Source organism: Pristiophorus japonicus, chromosome 4, assembly GCF_044704955.1.
Source record: "Pristiophorus japonicus isolate sPriJap1 chromosome 4, sPriJap1.hap1, whole genome shotgun sequence".
Classification (NCBI taxonomy): domain Eukaryota; kingdom Metazoa; phylum Chordata; class Chondrichthyes; family Pristiophoridae; genus Pristiophorus; species Pristiophorus japonicus.
The window spans coordinates 3271874-3290565 of NC_091980.1; the positions used below are offsets into that span (position 1 = coordinate 3271874).

Genomic DNA, 18692 nt, shown 5'->3' on the forward strand with positions numbered 1-18692 from the left:
TGTTCTTATGCCCCAGGGATGCAGACAGTACAGAAACGTACCTGGGAATACGTGGTCCTGGTGTTCCAATCATAAAACAGAATTCAATTTTAACGACTTATGAAGGGAATCCCGTAAAAGGAAGAAATGGTATCCTGAAATCGAGTCCAATTACAATTTACAGAGTTGGAATTTTAGTCGTGATTACCTTCATTCCAGCAACCTCAACAAAAATTTAAATTTTTGATAATTTTAGACATCATTAAAACTGTAATCCGGGACAATATTTCCAGAAACTCATTTGATACGGTGTATGTGTGTAATTTACGATATGAAAATGTTTAATTAATGGCTTATCTACCCCCTTCCACTGATGCAAACAGTTCATGCGTACTTGCTGGCCAGTCGGTGGGCAAATAGCCGCAACTCTTCGCCAGTGAATGGTTTTTCGTGGCCCGCACGGATGGCCACAGGGAAATCCCGAGCTTGCAGAGGATTGCAAAGGAGCATGACAGCGCACTCTGAGAGTACATCGCCATACTGACGACAAAATTCGGGCAACCACCTCACCTGGGGACTGCCCCGGAACTCGGGGATGTCGGGTCAGCCTACCAGAGTCCCCTTCACAGAATACAACTTTTTAGAAATAGTTCCCAGATTTCACTTTGAGTTTTTTAAATTGATTCTCGCTCCAAAGCCGGCACTTATTGCCCCCGAGTTGCCCTGAGAAGGTGGGGGTGGGGCCTTCTGGAACCGCTGGGAGCGGGTTTGACACAAACTGAGTATCTCGCTCGGACACTTCAGAGGGAGGTTAAAGGTCAACCAGCAACGGGAGTCACCTATAGGCCCAGACCGGGTAAGGACGGCAGGTTTCCTTCCCGAAAGGGACATCAGTGACCCGGTTGGGTTTTTACCGCAATCCGGAAGATTCACCGTCACTTTTATTGGTTCCAGCTTTTTATTTACAGATTTTTTAAAACTGAATTAAATTCTCAAACTGACCATGGTGAGATTTGAACTCACATTCTCTGGATTATTAGTCCAGAAACAAACACGTTAAATGGTGTTCTACTGAGGTACAGCAGTGCAGAAGAAGCCTTACTCACCTGCTGTACCTGCCCTGGGAGTGTTTGATGGGACAGTGTAGAGGGAGCTTTACTCTGTATCTAACCCCCTGTACCTGCCCTGGGAGTGTTTGATGGGGCAGTGTAGAGGGAGCTTTACTCTGTATCTAACCCCATGCTGTACCTGCCCTGGGAGTGTTTGATGGGGCAGTGTAGAGGGAGCTTTACTCTGTATCTAACCCCGTGCTGTACTTGCCCTGGGAGTGTTTGATGGGACAGTGTAGAGGGAGCTTTACTCTGTATCTAACCCGTGCTGTACCTGCCCTGGGAGTGTTTGATGGGACAGTGTAGAGGGAGCTTTACTCTGTATCTAACCCCCTGTACCTGCCCTGGGAATGTTTGATGGGACAGTGTAGAGGAAGTGAGGGTTCATTGTGTTGTATATCTAGACTATGGATATACTCTCTGTGTAGTCACTGTGTGGTTGCATAAGATGGAGACTTGTTTACCTGATGTACTATCAATAAGGTTTATACAGTGTATATACTATGCTGGCACCACTAGAGAGTGCAACTGGTGGAGACCGGGGTTTCCTGCCCTGATGGCAAGGCTCACTCTGGAGTTACGAATAAAGGACCAAGGTCACTACAGTTTGAGCACAACACATTGCCTCGTGAAGTCATTCATAAGTACACTACAGACCTAATAACTGGCGATGAGAATAAGGACTTTCACGCGATGATGGCTACCTTTAGCACACTAAAAGACTTCGCAGAGGGCGATGACTGGGATGCCTTTATGGAAAGGCTCGAGCTATATTTTGTGGCAAACGACCAGGCAGGGGAGACGGACATGTTGGCGGAGAAGCGCAAGGCTATATTGCTGACCAGTTGTGGGCCCGAGGTCTACCGCCTCGTCAGGGACTTGCTGGCACCCACGAAGGCCAAGGATAAGACATACAATGAGCTGAGTGAACTAATTCGTGACCAACTAAAAGCAAAAGAGAGCATCCTCACAGCCAGGCACAGATTCTACACTCACCGCAGACCTGAGGGCCAGGAGATTGTAAAATATGCTGCCGACCTCAGGAGACTTGTGGCACCGTGTGATTTCGGCATGCTCCTTGCATTGCGAGACATTTTCGTTATAGGAATTGACCACGAGGGCCTCCCTCACAAGCTATTATCTGCCGACACCACAGTCAACCTGCAGAAGCCCATCAGCATCAGTCAGGCGTTCATGACCCTTGACCTGCAGCACCAAGCAAATCATTCATCCTGTGGACTCAAACCCGGCAAGTACTGTACACAGAATGGTGCCTTTCACAGGCAAGGCTGTAGAACGTGGTTCTGCCCAGGGCAGAGAGCACAGGCCTCAGGGTTCCAGAACTCAGAGTCTGCCGAGGGGTGCTAATCGAGTAGCACCATGCTGGCGTTGCGGAGGAAACCATAGGGCTCACCAGTGTCAGTTTGCTGAGTACGTATGCAAAGCCTGTAACACGAAGGGCCACCTCCAGTGTATGTGTAAAGGAAATACGACTCACCGTCTAGTAGAGGAGTCGGTAGATGACTTTGAATCCAGCGGGGAGTATGATGATTTGGCCAGAGAGGCAGCTCAGCCCCAAGAAGAAGTGTATGGAGTGTATACCTGCACCACCGATTGTCCTCCAGTGAAGATGGAAATCGAGATTAACGGCGTTCCAGTCTTCATGGAAGTGGACACGGGAGTGAGCCAGTCAGTGATGAGCCAGGATGCCTTTGAGAGATTATGGAATGAAAAACGACCCGAGCTGGTCCCAGTACAGGAAAAGTTGTGCACCTACACCAAGGAGCTGATCCCAGTCCTCGGTAGTGCGGATGTAAGTGTAATCCATAATGGCGTGGTGCACAAGTTACCTCTGTGGATTGTTGCAGGTGATGGTCCAATGCTACTCGGAAGAAGGTGGATGGGGAAGATCCAGTGGAAATGGGAAGACCTCCTCACTCCAGCAATCGATGTCCCCCGTGCTCAGAGGCAGAGCAAAACCTCACCTTCGCTTGGGCCAGGCACCAGAGAACAGCCCAGCGCAGCACCTGAGGCACAGACCGTCCATCACGACTGCGTGGCAATGATCCGACCGGAACGACCTAAAAGTGCCTTCCCGGCTCCAGTGGCAGGACTCCTGGGGAGGAAGATCGAATTCACAGGCACTCTTCCAACTTTTGTGGCACAATCACGGGAGAGAAGGATCAAGGCAGTCGACCTCGAGGACAGAGGCAAGATGGCGTCCCTGCTGCAGCAAGGGGCAGTGTGGCTGAAAAAAAAGATGTCCGCGGCCAGACCATGAGGTGCAACGCTGAGGGACCAACACGTGGTGTCCAACAAAGGATCTGATTGGGGTAAAGTCAGCAGGGTTCTCTTAAAGGAGACCTGCAACCAACTAAACTTCAAGGGACATTGTATGCATGGCAATCAATGTAACGAACTGATTAAGATTGTGAACAAAATGTTGTTGTGAGATGTCGGGAATAGAGTGTCCCCAAAAGTAGCAAGCGAGTGATCTCAGAAGGATGAAGGTGCTGATCCTGATGCCCTGCCCCAGGTGTCCCCACAAGTTATAGGTCAGTGACCTCAGGAGGGTGAAGGCACTGATCCTGATACCCTGCCCCAGGTCTATCCCATGCTGCAGGCACCCGATGGCACTATTCGCCACGGACCCAGTGCCAATACGCGCAGTCGGCCGCCGTTGCCCACCACCTGGGTGGAGAAGGAGCAGCCCCCAGACCCAGTCACTACCTCGGCCATGTCCGGGAGCGAAAGGTCAGAACCGAGTTCCCCAAACGGGACCTGGAACAGCCAGGTTCCCAGCACCGTTAGAGAGCAGGCAGAAGATTCTGCAGCCCTCAAAGGAGGACAGGGAGACCACACACATTGGTGGCTCTGCCCACCACTAGGCAACGGCAAAGGCCCTGAGTCCTGACAAGGTGAGCGAACCAAGCCCCCCCCCCGCTGGCAGGGGGCACAGCACCGCCATCAGACGACTAGGACCCTGTCCGGTTGCTCTGGAACCAGTGTCCTCGCGCAAACCTGTACTGCTACCTCAGTACTGACCGTGACTGAACCATGAATGCAATCTACCCAATCCTGGTGCACGACTGTAAAGTGTAACGCATGTAAGTCACTGAACCAAGCTGTCACGATACAAACTGTAAAAAAAAATGTTTTCTTCCTTTCTTTGTACTTGTATTGTGTCTGATCCTGTACGTTAATGTAACGGGCCAGTTGCATGATCTCACTGTGTCGGGGGGGGGGGGGGGGGGGGCGGAATGGATGTACGTAGCCATGGACACACACATGGATCACACCCAGAGCCCACTGGAACCTCCACTGCATCATCGAACCATCCAATCTGGTAACTGTTATGTACGCAACCCTATGTAACCAGTATTATACCGCCACCAGAGGGCGTACCTGTTGGAGTTCCAAGGGATCCCAGCATCCCTTGGGAGCACTGTATATAAGCAGGCCTCCCATGCTGTACCAGCGCTCTGGAGTTAGAATAAAGGAACTAAGGTCACACTTACTCACGTCTACAGTACTCAGTTACTTTACTTTATTTGAGACATAACAACTGGCGACGAAATAACGAACCACCACGCGAAAATGCAGAGAACTGTTGGCATCCCGAGTACTTAAGGAAGTGGCCCTAGAAATAGTGGATGCCTTGGGGATCATTTTCCAACATTCTATTGACTCTGGATCAGTTCCTATGGACTGGAGGGTAGCTAATGTAACACCACTTTTTAAAAATGGAGCGAGAGAGAAAACAGGGAATTATAGACCGGTTAGCCTGACATCAGGAAAATGTTGGAATCAATTATTAAAGATGAAATAGCAGCGCATTTGGAAAGCAGTGACAGGATTGGTCTAAGTCAGCATGGATTTATGAAAGGGAAATCATGCTTGTCAAATCTCCTAGAATTTTTTAAGGATGTAACTAGCAGAGTGGACAAGGGAAAACCAGTGGATGAGGTATATTTGGACTTTCAAAATACTTTTGACAAGGTCCCACACAAGAGATTAATGTGCAAAATTAAAGCACGTGGTATTGGGGGTAATGTATTGACGTGGATAGAGAACTGGTTGGCAGACAGGAAGCAGAGAGTCGGGATAAACAGGTTCTTTTCAGAATGGCAGGCAGTGACTAGTGGGGTGCCACAGGGTTCAGTGATGGGACCCCAGCTATTTACAATATACATCAATGATTTAGATGAAGGAATTGAATGTAATATCTCCAAGTTTGCAGATGATACTAAGCTGGGTGGCGGTGTGAGCTGTGAGGAGGATGCTAAGAGGCTGCAGGGTGACTTGGACAGGTTAGGTGAGTGGGCAAATGCATGGCAGATGAAGTATAATGTGGATAAATGTGAGGTTATCCACTTTGGTGGCAAAAACAGGAAGACAGAATATTATCTGAATGGTGACAGATTAGGAAAAGGGGAGGTGCAACGAGACCTGGGTGTCATGGTACATCAGTCATTGAAAGTTGGCATGCAGGTACAGCAGACGGTAAAGAATGGTATGTTGATCTTCATTGCGAGAGGATTTGAGTATAGGAGCAGGGAGGTCTTACTGCAGTTGTACAGGGCCTTGGTGAGGCCTCATCTGGAATATTGTGTTCAGTTTTGGTCTCCTAATCTGAGGAAGGACGTTCTTGCTATTGAGGGAGTACAGCGAAGGTTCACCAGATTGATTCCCAGGATGGCAGGACTGACACATGAGGAGAGACTGGATCAACTGGGCTTGTATCCATTGGAGTTTAGAAGAATGAGAGGGGATCTCATAGAAACGTATAAGATTCTGACGGGATTGGACAGGTTAGATGCGGGAAGAATGTTCCCGATGTTGGGGAAGTCCAGAACCAGGGGTCACAGTCTAAGGATAAGGGGTAAGCCATTTAGGTCCGAGATGAGGAGAAACTTCTTCACTCAGAGAGTTGTTAACCTGTGGAATTCTCTGCCGCAGAAAGTTGTTGAGGCCAGTTCATTCGATATATTCAAGAGGGAGTTAGATGTGGCCCTTACGGCTAAAGGGATCAAGGGGTATGGAGAGAAAGCAGGAAAGGGGTACTGAGGGAATGATCAGCCATGATCTTTTGAATGGTGGTGCAGGCTCGAAGGGCCGAATGGCCGACTCCTGCACCTATTTTCTATGTTTCTATGTTTCTAGGTTTACGCAAGAGAGATTACTGGGTATGGGGGAAATCACAAGAGGCTGTTTTTGAGAAAGCCAGAAATTTGTTACGTTCCAACAACTGCTTGTTCTGTATGACCCATGTAAACATTTAGTGCTAGCTTGCGATGCGTCTTCGTGCGGGGTCAGGTGTGTGTTACAACAAGCAAATGAATCGGGAACATTGCAACCGATCGCCTATGCTTCCAGGAGTTTGTCCAAGGTCGAAAGGGCCTACAGCTCTGATTAAAAAAGAAGCTCTGGCATGCGTTTACGGGGTAAAAAAAATGCACCATTTTCTGTTTGGGCTTAATTTCGAGTTAGAAACTGACCATGAGCCGCTCATATCGCTATTTCAGAGAGAAAGATATTAATATCAATGCCTCTGCTCGCATCCAAAGTTGGGCGCTCAACGCTGTCTGGAAATACCTATATAATCCGCCACAGACCAGGCATAGAGAACTGCGCTGATGCTCTCAGTCTGGCACAGCCTGCAGACTTGCTCCTGATGATGGATGCATTTGAAAATGAAAAGTCACCCGTTACGGCCCGCCAGATCAGGTCCCAGACCAGCCAGGATCCTTTACTGTCCCTTGTAAAAAAAAACTGTATCCTCCATGGGAGCTGGTCCAGTGTCCCTGCGGAGATGCATGAAGAGATCAAACCGTTCCAGTGGCGCAAAGACGAAATGTCCATACAGGCGGCCTGTCTTTTGTGGGGTAGTCACATGGTTTTGCCTAAGAAAGGCAGGGAAACGTTCATATGCGACCTACACAGTACCCACCCAGGCATAGTAATGATGAAAGCTATAGCCAGATCCCATGTGTAGTGGCCTGGCATCGACTCAGATTTGGAGTCATGCGTGTGCCAATGCAACACTTGCTCTCAACTAAGTTTGTGGTCGTGGCCCTCCAAACCGTGGTCTAGGATCCATGTTGACTTTGCCGGCCCATCTCTAAGCAAAATGTTTTTGGTTGTTGTGGATGCTTATTCAAAATGGATTGAGTGTGCAATAATGTCTGTAAGCACGTCCACTGCCACCATCGAAAGCCTACGAGCCATGTATGCCACGCACGGCCTGCCTGATGTCCTTGTCAGCGACAACGGGCCGTGCTTCACCAGCGCTGAATTCAAGGAATTCATGACACGCAATGGGAAGAAGCACGTCACATCTGCTCTGTTCAAGCCCGCATCCAACGGCCAGGCAGAACGAGCAGTCCAAACCATCAAGCAAAGCTTGAAACGTGTGTTTGAAGGCTCCCTGCAGACCCGCTTGTCCCGAGTCCTGCTCAGCTACCGCACAACACCCCACTCGCTCACCGGGGTTCCCCCAGCCGAGCTGCTCATGAAAAGGGCACTCAAAACAATGCTCTCTCTTGTCCACCCTGATCTCCATGATCACGCGAGGACAGGCGGTATCAACAAAGCATGCACCGTGATCGCGCAAATTTGTCACGCGATATTGGAGTCAATGACCCTGTATAGGGTATGGGTTAGGGTTAGGGACATGGACATGGTCCCAAATGGTTTGCTGGCATTGTCAGAAGGAAGTAGGGTGTTTCAGGTCAAACTCGCAAATGGACTAACTTGCAGAAAGCATTTTGAACCAAACCAAACTGCGATTCACAGACAGCCACGAGCAACCCGACGAGGACACCACCAACTTCGACCCTCCGACACACACACAAGTGGCAACCGACATCACAGTTGCCCACGAACCTGAACTCACCATCCCAAGCAGCCCAGCGAAGGCCAGCTGCGCAGCAGCCCAGCGAAGGCCCAACCAACTCACCTACACCTGCATTTGTACCGAGACGATCGACTAGGGGACGAAAGGCCCCAGATCGTCTCACCCTTTAAATAAGTGTACCATTGACTTTGGGAGGGAGTGATGTTATGTATGTAACCCTATGTAACCAGTATTATACCGCCACCAGAGGGCGTACCTGTTGGAGTCCCAAGGTATCCCAGCATCCCTTGGGAGCACTGTATATAAGCAGGCCTCCCATGCTGTACCAGCGCTCTGGAGTCAGAATAAAGGAACTAAGGTCACACTTACTCACGTCTACAGTACTCAGTTACTTTATTTTATTTGAAACATAACAGTAACCACTACCCAACGTTGTGGCAAAAGGACTTGGGGGTTAACAGGGAGAGAGCCAAGCCAAAGTACAGCCAAGGTGCAAGGGCTATTGGCACTTAAGTCTGAGGGGAGCTAAGGCAGAGCACATAGTGCAAAGGTAATTGGCACAAAGGACTTGGGGGAGAGTGATGTTATATATACACTCTATGGATATACTCTCTGTGTAGTCACTGTATAGTTGCATAAGATGGAGACTTGTTACCTGATGTACTATCAATAAGGTTTACACTGTGTATATACTATGCTGGCACCACTAGAGGGTGCAACTGGTGGAGACCGGGGTTTCCTGCCCTGGTGGCAGGGCCCAGTATGAAAGGCTGCCCACCATGCCACTGCCTCACTCTGGAGTTGCGATTAAGGACCAAGGTCACTACAGTTTGAGTACAACACATTGCCTCATGAAGTCATTCATAAGTACATCACAGACATAATACATTGAGTGGAGGCTAAGTTCTAACGGGAAGCTGAGACAAGGACTTATTTCAGAGCACAGCCTGCACTCCCTCGAATGAGCTCACCTTCATTTCCTATGATGCACTGCACAATTTGCCCCACGGTGTCCTGGTTTGATTCATGCGTTTCCTGAACATCTGTGAACACAAGCGACCGCAGAAGGAAGTGTTTAATAAAAGAAAGACTCGCATTTCTACACCACGATTCACCAACTGAGAACCAGCCAAGCGCTTCACAGCCAAATACGTAACTTCTAAAGTCACTGTTGTAATGTGAGAAACGCGGCAGCCAATTTGCACACAGCAAGCTCCCACAAACAGAAATGTGAGAATGACCAGATAATCTGCTTTTTAGTGATGTTGATTTAGGGAGTGCTCCCTCAGTACTGCCCCTTTGACAGTGCAGCACTCCCTCAGTACTGCCCTCCCAACAGTGCAGCACTCCCTCAGTACTGCCCTCCAACAGTGCAGCACTCCCTCAGTACTGCCCCTCCAACAGTGCAGCACTTTCTCAGTACTGCCCCTCCGACAGTGCAGTACTCCCTCAGTACTGCCCCTCCAACAGTGCAGCACTCCCTCAGTACTGCCCCTCCAACAGTGCAGCACTCCCACAGTACTGTCCCTCCAACAGTGCAGCACTCCCTCAGTACTGTCTCTCCGACTGTGCAGCACTCCCTCAGTACTGCCCCTCCAACAGTGCAGCACTCCCTCAGTACTGCCCCTCCAACAGTGTAGCACTCCCTCAGTACTGCCCCTCTGACATTGCAGCGCTCCCTCAGTACTGCCCCTCCGACAGTGCAGCGCTCACTCAGTACTGACCCTCCAACAGTGCGCCACTCCCTCAGTACTGACCCTCCGACAGTGCAGCGCTCACTCAGTACTGCCCCTCCGACAGTGCGGCACTACCTCAGTACTGACCCTCCAACAGTGCGGCACTCCCTCAGTACTGCCCCTCCGACAGTGCGGCACTCCCTCAGTACTGCCCCTCCGACAGTGCAGCGCTCACTCAGTACTGATCCTCCAACAGTGCGGCACTCCCTCAGTACTGCCCCTCCGACAGTGCAGCGCTCCCTCAGTACTGCCCCTCCAACAGTGCGGCACTCCCTCAGTACTGACCCTCCAACAGTGCAGCGCTCCCTCAGTACTGACCCTCCGACAGTGCAGCGCTCACTCAGTACTGTCCCTCCGACAGTGCAGCACTCCCTCAGTACTGCGCCTCCGACAGTGCAGCGCTCACTCAGTACTCTGTGTGAGCCTAGATTTTGTACTGAAGTCTGTGGAGAGTCACTCGAACCCATGACTTCTGACAGAGACGAGAGAGCATACGCCCCACTGAGCCACGGTTAATCTGCTGCCAGTGCGTACAGCAATCCGCAGTGACACCGGCCCGAGCCCCACTCCAGGGATTTTATCAGGACCTTAAAGTCTGCGAATGTTCGCACCAGTCGGTCAGTAAAAGAGGGAACGATGATGGAGAGGACGGTCTCTGAGCTTGCAACACCTGGAGAGAACTTTGTGCATCTTGTGACTCTGGCTTTATTTAACAAATAGAACAAAAAGCAAAATACAGTGTACGCTGGTAATCTGAAACAAAAAGTGAAAAAGATGGAAAGACTCAGCAGGTCAGACAGCGTCTATGGGAGAGGAAGGTCGGTTAATGTTTCAGCTCAATAACCTTTCACCATTGCAAGATGTGATTGGGGAACCGCTTTTCATGATTCTGAGATTCTGCTGTAACCATTTATACATTTACCACTTACAGCACCCATGTGACCCCGTCCCCAGCACTCATGGGACTCTAACACCAGCACCCATGGGACCACAATCCCAGCATCCGTGAGACTCCAACACCAGCACCCATGTGCCCACAATCCCAGCACCTGTGAGACTCCAACACCAGCACCCATGTGCCCACAATCCCAGCACCCATGGGACTCTGACACCAGCACCCATGTGCCCACAATCCCAGCACCCGTGAGACCCCAACACCAGCACCCATGTGCCCACAATCCCAGCACCCGTGAGACTCCAACACCAACACCCATGTGCCCACAATCCTAGCACCCGTGAGAGCCCAACACCAACACCCATGTGCCCACAATCCCAGCACCCGTGAGAGCCCAACACCAACACCCATGTGCCCACAATCCCAGCACCCGTGAGACCCCAACACCAGCACCCATGGGACCACAATCCCAGCATCCATGGGCCCACAATCCCAGCACCCATGGGACACCAACACCAGCACCCATGGGATCTCTACCCCAGCACCATGGGCCCACAATCCCAGCACCCATGGGACCCCAATCCCGGCACCCATGGGACCCAATCCCAGCATCCATGGGACCCAATCCCAGCACCCATGGGACTCTAACCCTAGCACCCATGGGACCCCAATCCGGCACCCATGGGACCTCTACCCCAGCACCCATAGGACACATTAACAACAACAACTTGCAATTGTATAGTGCCATCAACGTAGTAAACCATCCCCAGGCATTTCACGGGAGCGTTACACAGAAAAAACAAAATTTGACACCAAACCACAGAAGGAGATATTCGCGCAGGTGACCAAACGCTTGGTCCAAGAGGTAGGTTTTAGGGAGCGTCTTAAAGGAGGAGAGGTAGAGAGGCGGAGAGGTTTAGGGAGGGAGTTCCAGAGCTTGGGGCCCAGGCAACAGAAGGCACGGCCACCGATGGTGGAGTGATTATAATCAGGGATGCTCAAGAGGGCAGAATTAGAGGGGTGCAGACATCTCGGGGGGGTTGTGGGGCTGGAGGAGATTACAGAGATAGGGAGGGGCGAGGGCCATGGAGGGATTTGAAAACAAGGATGAGAATTTTTAAATTGAGACATTGCTGGACTGGGAGCCAATGTCGGTCAGCGAGCACAGTGGGTGATGGGTGAGCGGGACTTGGTGCGAGTTAGGACACGAGGCAGTGAGCACAGGGGGTGATGAGTGAGCGGGACTTGGTGTGAGTTAGGACACGGGACAGTGAGCACAGGGGGTGATGGGTGAGCGGGACTGGGTGCAAGTTAGGACACGGGGTAGTGAGCACAGGGGGTGATGGGTGAGCGGGACTCGGTGCGAGTTAGGACACGGGGCAGCGAGCACAGGGGGTGATGGGTGAGCGGGACTTGGTGCGAGTTAGGACACGAGGCAGCGAGCACAGGGGGTGATGGGTGAGCGGGACTCGGTGCGAGTTAGGACACGGGGCAGCGAGCACAGGGGGTGATGGGTGAGCGGGTCTCGGTGCGAGTTAGGACACGAGGCAGCGAGCACAGGGGGTAATGGGTGAGCGGGACTCGGTGCAAGTTAGGACACAGATAGCCAAGTTTTGGATAAGCTGAAGTTTACGGAGGCTGGAAAATGTGAGGTCGGCCAGGAGTGCGTTGGAATAGTCACGTCCAGAGGTAACAAAGGCCTCGGTGAGGGTTTCAGCAGCGGATGAGCTGAGGAAGGGGCGGAGACGGGTGATGTTACGCACGTGGAAATAGGCGGTTTTCGTTATGGCGGAAATATGTGGTTGGAAGCTCATCTCGGGGTCACATATGACACCTTCCCCAACACCCATACAATCCCTACCCCAGCACCCATACAACCCCTACCCAGGACCCATATATCCCCTACACCAACACCCATACATCTCCTACCCTAGCACCCATACTGTTATGCATGTAAACCTGTAATTACCAAGTCTAAGCACCAGAGGGCTTATCCCCTGGAGTCCCAAGGGATCCCACAATCTACTGTCTACGGTCACACTTACTTTGAGCGTGCAGTATCTAGTCTGACACTTTATCCAAGACATAACAACTGGCGACGAGATACAGATAACGAACTCCAATGCAACAATGCAGAGAACTGTGGGCATGCTGTCGAAATTTTCGGAGGAAGATGATTGGGAAACCTTCGTGGAGCGACTTGACCAATACTTCGTGGCCAACGAGCTGGAAGGACAAGCGAACACTGCCAAACGAAAGGCGATCCTCCTCACCGCTTGCGGGGCATCAACGTGTGGCTTCATGAAAAACCTGCTTGCTCCAGCAAAACCCACAAACAAGTCGTTCGATGAGTTGTGCACACTAATCCGGGAAAGCGTTCTGATGGCGAGGTATCGGTTCTACACGTACAATATACATTAATGATTTAGATGAAGGAATTGAGTGTAATATCTCCAAGTTTGCAGATGACACTAAACTGGGTGGCGGTGTGAGCTATGAGGGGGACGCTAAGAGGCTGCAGGGTGACTTGGACAGGTTAGGTGAGTGGGCAAATGCATGACAGATGCAGTATAATGTGGATAAATGTGAGGTTATCCATTTTGGGGGCAAAAACGCGAAGACAGAATATTATCTGAATGGCGGCAGATTAGGAAAAGGGGAGGTGCAACGAGACCTGGGTGTCATGGTACATCAGTCATAAAAGTTGGCATGCAGGTACAGCAGGCGGTGAAGAAGGCAAATGGTATGTTGGCCTTCATAGCTAGGGGATTTGAGTATAGGAGCAGGAAGGTCTTACTGCAGTTCTACAGGGCCTTGGTGAGACCTCACCTGGAATATTGTGTTCAGTTTTGGTCTCCTAATCTGAGGAAGGACATTCTTGCTATTGAGGGAGTGCAGCGAAGGTTCACCAGACTGATTCCCGGGATGGCTGGACTGACATATGAGGAGAGACTGGATCAACTGGGCCTTTCTACACTGGAGTTTAGACGGATGAGAGGGGATCTCGTAGAAACATGTAAGATTCTGACGGGACTGGACAGGTTAGATGTGGGTAGAATGTTCCCGATGTTGAGGAAGTCCAGAACCAGGGGATATAGTCTTAGGATAAGGGGTAAGCCATTTAGGACTGAGATGAGGAGAAACTTCTTCACTCAGAGAGTTGTTAACCTGTGGAATTCCCTACCGCAGAGAGTTGTTGAGGCCAGTTCATTGGATATATTCAAGAGGGAGTTAGCTATGGCCCTTACGGCTAAAGGGATCAAAGGGTATGGAGAGAAAGGAGGAAAGGGATACTGAGGTGAATGATCAGCCATGATCTTATTGAATGGTGGTGCAGGCTCGAAGGGCCTGCACCTATTTTCTATGGTTCTATGTTTCTAAGAGGTCTGAAGGCCAGGAAGTGGCGAGCTACGTCGCCGAGCTAAGGCGCCTTGCAGGACATTGCAAATTTGAAGGACACTTGGAGCACATGCTCAGGGACTTCTTTGTACTTGGCATTGGCCATGAAGTAATACTTCGCAAACTTTTGACTGTAGAGACCCCAACCTTGAGTAAAGCCATAGCGATAGCCCAGGCGTTTATCTCCACCAGTGACAATACCAAACAAATTTCCCAGCATACTAGTGCTGCTGCAAGTACTGTGAACAAAGTAACGTTGTTTTCGAATCGAAATGTACATGGCAGGACTTACACGCCTGTAGCTGCACATCCACGGATGACTCAGAGTTCACCATCAGGGATGGTGAATACAAGGCCATAATTAACCTTGTTGGTGCTGCGGGTGTGATCATCGATTCCATTCATGCTGCTTCAAAGGACACCGTTTGCAAGGGCTGTGGAGCAATGGGACATCTCCAACGCATGTACAGGCGAGCTGCAAACCCTGCTAATCCTGCAAACCACCATGTTGTAGAGGAGGATAGATCCACGGTGGATCATGATGAACCAGAGCCTCAGACCAAGGAGGCAGAGGTATATGGGGTGCACACAATTACCACAAAGTGTCCCCCGATAATGCTGAAGGTTGATTAAATGGACTCCTGGTGTCCATGGTGCTGGACACGGGCGCACGCCAGTCCATAATGAATAAAAAGACTTTCGATAAGTTGTGGTGCAACAAGGCTTCAAGGCCAGTCCTGACTCCCATTCGTACCAAATTCAGAACGTACACAAAGGAACTGATTCCAGTAATTGGCAGTGCTACCGTAAAGGTATCCTACGATGGAGCGGTGCATGATTTACCACTCTGGGTGGTACCGGGTGATGGCCCTATGCTGTTCGGCAGGAGCTGACTGGGAAAGATACGCTGGAACTGGGACAACGTCCGAGCGCTTTCAGCCGTCGAAGACACCTCATGTGCCCAGGTCCTAAGCAAGTTCCTCTTCGCTGTTCGAACTAGGCATCGGGAAGTTCCTACGAGCAAAAGTGCAGATCCATTTGATTCTGGGGGCGCGACCCATCCATCACAAGGCGAGAGCGGTACCTTACATGATGAGAGAGAGGGTGGAGATCGAGCTGGACAGGCTGCAACGAGAGGGCATCATTTCGCCGATCGAATTCAATGAGTGGGCCAGTCCGATCGTTCTAGTCCTCAAGGGAACCAGCACCGTTAGAACCTGTGGTGATTACAAAGTAACAATCAATCATTTCTCGCTGCAGGATCAATACCCGCTACCAAAGGCAGACGACCTATTTGCGACGCTGACGGGAGGAAAGACGTTCACAAAGCTGGACTTGACCTCGGCCTACATGACGCAGGAGCTGGAGGAATCATCGAAGGGCCTCACCTGCATCAACACGCACAAAGGTCTTTTCATTTACAACAGATGCCCGTTTGGGATTTGATCAGCCGTGGCGATATTCCAGATGGAAAGCTTGCTGAAGTCGGTCTCGCGCACCGTGATCTTCCAGGACGACAGCTTGGTTACAGGTCGGGACACCGTCAAGCACCTGCAGAACCTGGAGGAGGTTCTTAGTCAGCTTAATCGTGTGGGGCTCAGGCTAAAATGCTCGAAGTGCATTTTCCTGGCGCCTGAAGTGGAGTTCCTGGTGAGAAGAATCGCGGCGGATGGCATCAGGCCCACCGATTTGAAGATGGAGGCAATCAAGAACGCACGGAGACCACAGATCGTGACGGAGCTGCGGTCATTTCTAGGACTCCTGAACTATTTTGGTAACTTCTTACCGGGTCTTAGCACATTGTTAGAACCCCTGCACTCTTTACTGCATAAAGGGAGATGAATGGGTATGGGGTAAAAGCCAAGAAAATGCCTTTGAGAAAGCTAGGAAGCTGTTATGCTCAAATAAATTGCTTGTGTTGTACGATCCATGTAAACGTTTGGCACTGGCATGTGATGCGTCGTCATACGGGATCGGGTGTGTATTGCAACAAGTTAATGAATTTGGGAAATTGCAACCGGTTGCTTATGTATCCAGAAATCTGTCCACGGCTGAGAGGGCCTACAGTATAATCAAAAAAGAAGCATTAGCGTGTGTTTACAGGGGAAAGAAAATGCATCAATATCTGTTCGGGCTCAAATTTGAATTGGAAACTGACCATAAGCTGCTTATATCCCTCTTTTCTGAAAATAAGGGGAGAAATACGAATGCATCGGCCGCATCCAGAGATGGGCGCTCACGTTGTCCGCATACAACTACGACATCCGCCACAGAAAACTGTGCCGATGCTCTCAGTAGGCTACCGTTGCCCAATACCGGGGTGGAGATGGCACAGCCTGCAGACTTAGTTATGGTAATGGAAGCATTCGAGAGTGAGCAATCATCTGTTACCGCCCGACAGATTAGCCAGGACCCCTTACTGTCCTTAAAAAACTGTGTGCTCCACGGGAGTTGGTCTAGTGTCCCGTTAGAGATGCAGGAAGAAATAAAGCCGTACCAGCGGCGCAAAGATGAAATGTCTATACAGGCAGACTGCCTCCTATGGGGTAATCGGGTAGTTGTGCCAAAAAAGGGCAGGGATACTTTCATTAGTGATCTCCACAGTACCCACCCAGGCATTGTAATGATGAAAACGATAGCCAGATCCCACGTGTGGTGGCCTGGTATCGATGCAAACTTAGAGTCCTGTGTGCACAAATGTTCCCAGTTAAGCAATGCACCCAGGGAGGTGTCACTAATTTTATGGTCTTGGCCCTGCAAACCGTGGTCGAGGGTTCATGTCGACTATGCAGGCCCATTCTTGGGAAAAAAAATTTTCGTGGTTGTAGATGCGTACTCCAAATGGATTGAATGTGTGATAATGTCCGCTGCCACCATTGCCACGCACGGCCTGCCAGATGTCCTTGTAAGTGACAATGGGCCGTGCTTTACCAGTGCCTAATTCAAGGAATTCATGACCCGCAATGGGGTCAAACATGTCACATCCAACGGTCAGGCAGAACGAGCAGTTCAAACAATCAAGCAGAGCTTGAAAAGGGTAACTGAAGGCTCACTGCAGACTCGCTTATCCCGAAACCGCACAAGACCCCACTCACTCACTGGGGTCTCTCCCGCTGAACTGCTCATGAAAAGGGCACTTAAGACAAGGTTCTCATTAGTCCACCCTGATCTACACGAACAGCTAGAGGGCAGACGACTTCAACAGAATACATATCATATTCGCGCAAATGTGTCACGCGAAATTGAAGTAAATGATCCTGTACTTGTGTTGAACTATGGACAAGGTCCCATGTGGATTGCTGGCATTGTTTTGGCCAAAGAGGGGAGTAGGGTGTTGTGATCAAACTCGCAAATGGACTCACCTGCAGGAAACACTTGGAACAAACCAAACTTAAATTTACGGACTATCCCGAACAACCCACAATAGAATCTACCTTTATCGACCCTCCAACACACACACAAGTGGCAACCGACACAGCGGTTGACCACGAAGCAGAACCCATCACCCACAGCAGCCCAGCAAGGCTCACCACCCCCAGCAGCCCAGCAAGGCTCACCACACCCAGACAGCCCAGCAAGACCAGCTGTGCAGCAGCCCAGCGAGGGCCCAACAAACGACTCACCGACACCAGCATTTGCACCGAGACGATCAACCAGGGAAAGGAAGGCCCCAGATCGACTCACATTGTAAATAGTTACACTATTGACTTTGGGGGGGGGGGGGGGGGAGGAAGTGTTGTTATGTATGTAAACCTGCAACTATCATGTCTAACCACCAGAAGGCTTATCCCCTGGAGTCCCAAGGGATCCCACAATCCATTGGGAGCACCTGTATATAAGGAGGCCTCACAGGCTGGAGAGGCACTCTGAGATCTGCAATAAAGGTCTACGGTCACACTTACTTTGAGCTCGCAGTATCCAAGACATAACACATACAACTCCTACCCCACCCTGGATCAGCATCTTCAGGAAAGGGAGGGAGAAAACTAACTAGACTACTCTGTACTCACCGTCTGGTGCAGCATCCAGCCTGTTCTCCCGCTCCCTGGATGTCCGGCAGCGATAGCCCTTCTCCTGCAAGATGTGGCAGAGCAGGATGCCCATCAGCCCCGTCACAATGAATACCAGAACCAGCAGGAAGATGGTGTAGAGGTTCTGAGGGCGAGGTGTCTCCTCTTCAACTCCCCCGTGATTCTCCATCTCCTACACTCGCCCCGAGAAAGGAAAATACACTTTTCATGACAATTTATTGAGATTCTTTAAAGTGCAGCGAATAAGTTCAGAGTCCTGGTTTGATTTGTAGCTCACAGCATTTTTATATCACGGCCGTTTCCCAGCCTGACGAGGCACTGCTTACACACACTCACACACATACATATTGCTCACACACACACACACATATACACACTACTCACAAACATTCACACAGACACACTGCTCACTATGCATGCAGTACACGCACTGGGATTGGCTGCTCACACTCTTTTCACACACACAGACACACACACACACTCACTCATATACACACTACTCACACACATACACACTACTCACACACTCACACACATACACAATACTCACACACTCACACATACACACTGCTTACACACACTCACACACATACACAATACTCACACACTCACACACATACACACTGCCTACACACACTCACACACATACATACTGCTCACACACACACACACTACTCACACACACTC

At 50.4% G+C, this 18692-nt stretch overlaps 1 protein-coding gene across 3 annotated transcripts in view; it reads right to left on the reverse strand.

Annotated features, from left to right (window-relative positions):
- Nucleotides 1-18692, reverse strand: part of LOC139261980 (RELT-like protein 2) — a 52829-nt gene that overhangs the window by 22900 nt on the left and 11237 nt on the right. For all 3 annotated transcript variants that reach the window (XM_070877141.1, XM_070877139.1, XM_070877140.1), the window contains exons 2-3: nt 17985-18177; nt 8916-8987 (exon numbers count right to left, since the gene is read on the reverse strand). In XM_070877141.1, coding sequence (XP_070733242.1) covers nt 8916-8987; nt 17985-18174 — 262 coding nt within the window. In that variant the 5' untranslated portion in view covers nt 18175-18177. The remainder of the gene's footprint in view (nt 1-8915; nt 8988-17984; nt 18178-18692) is intronic.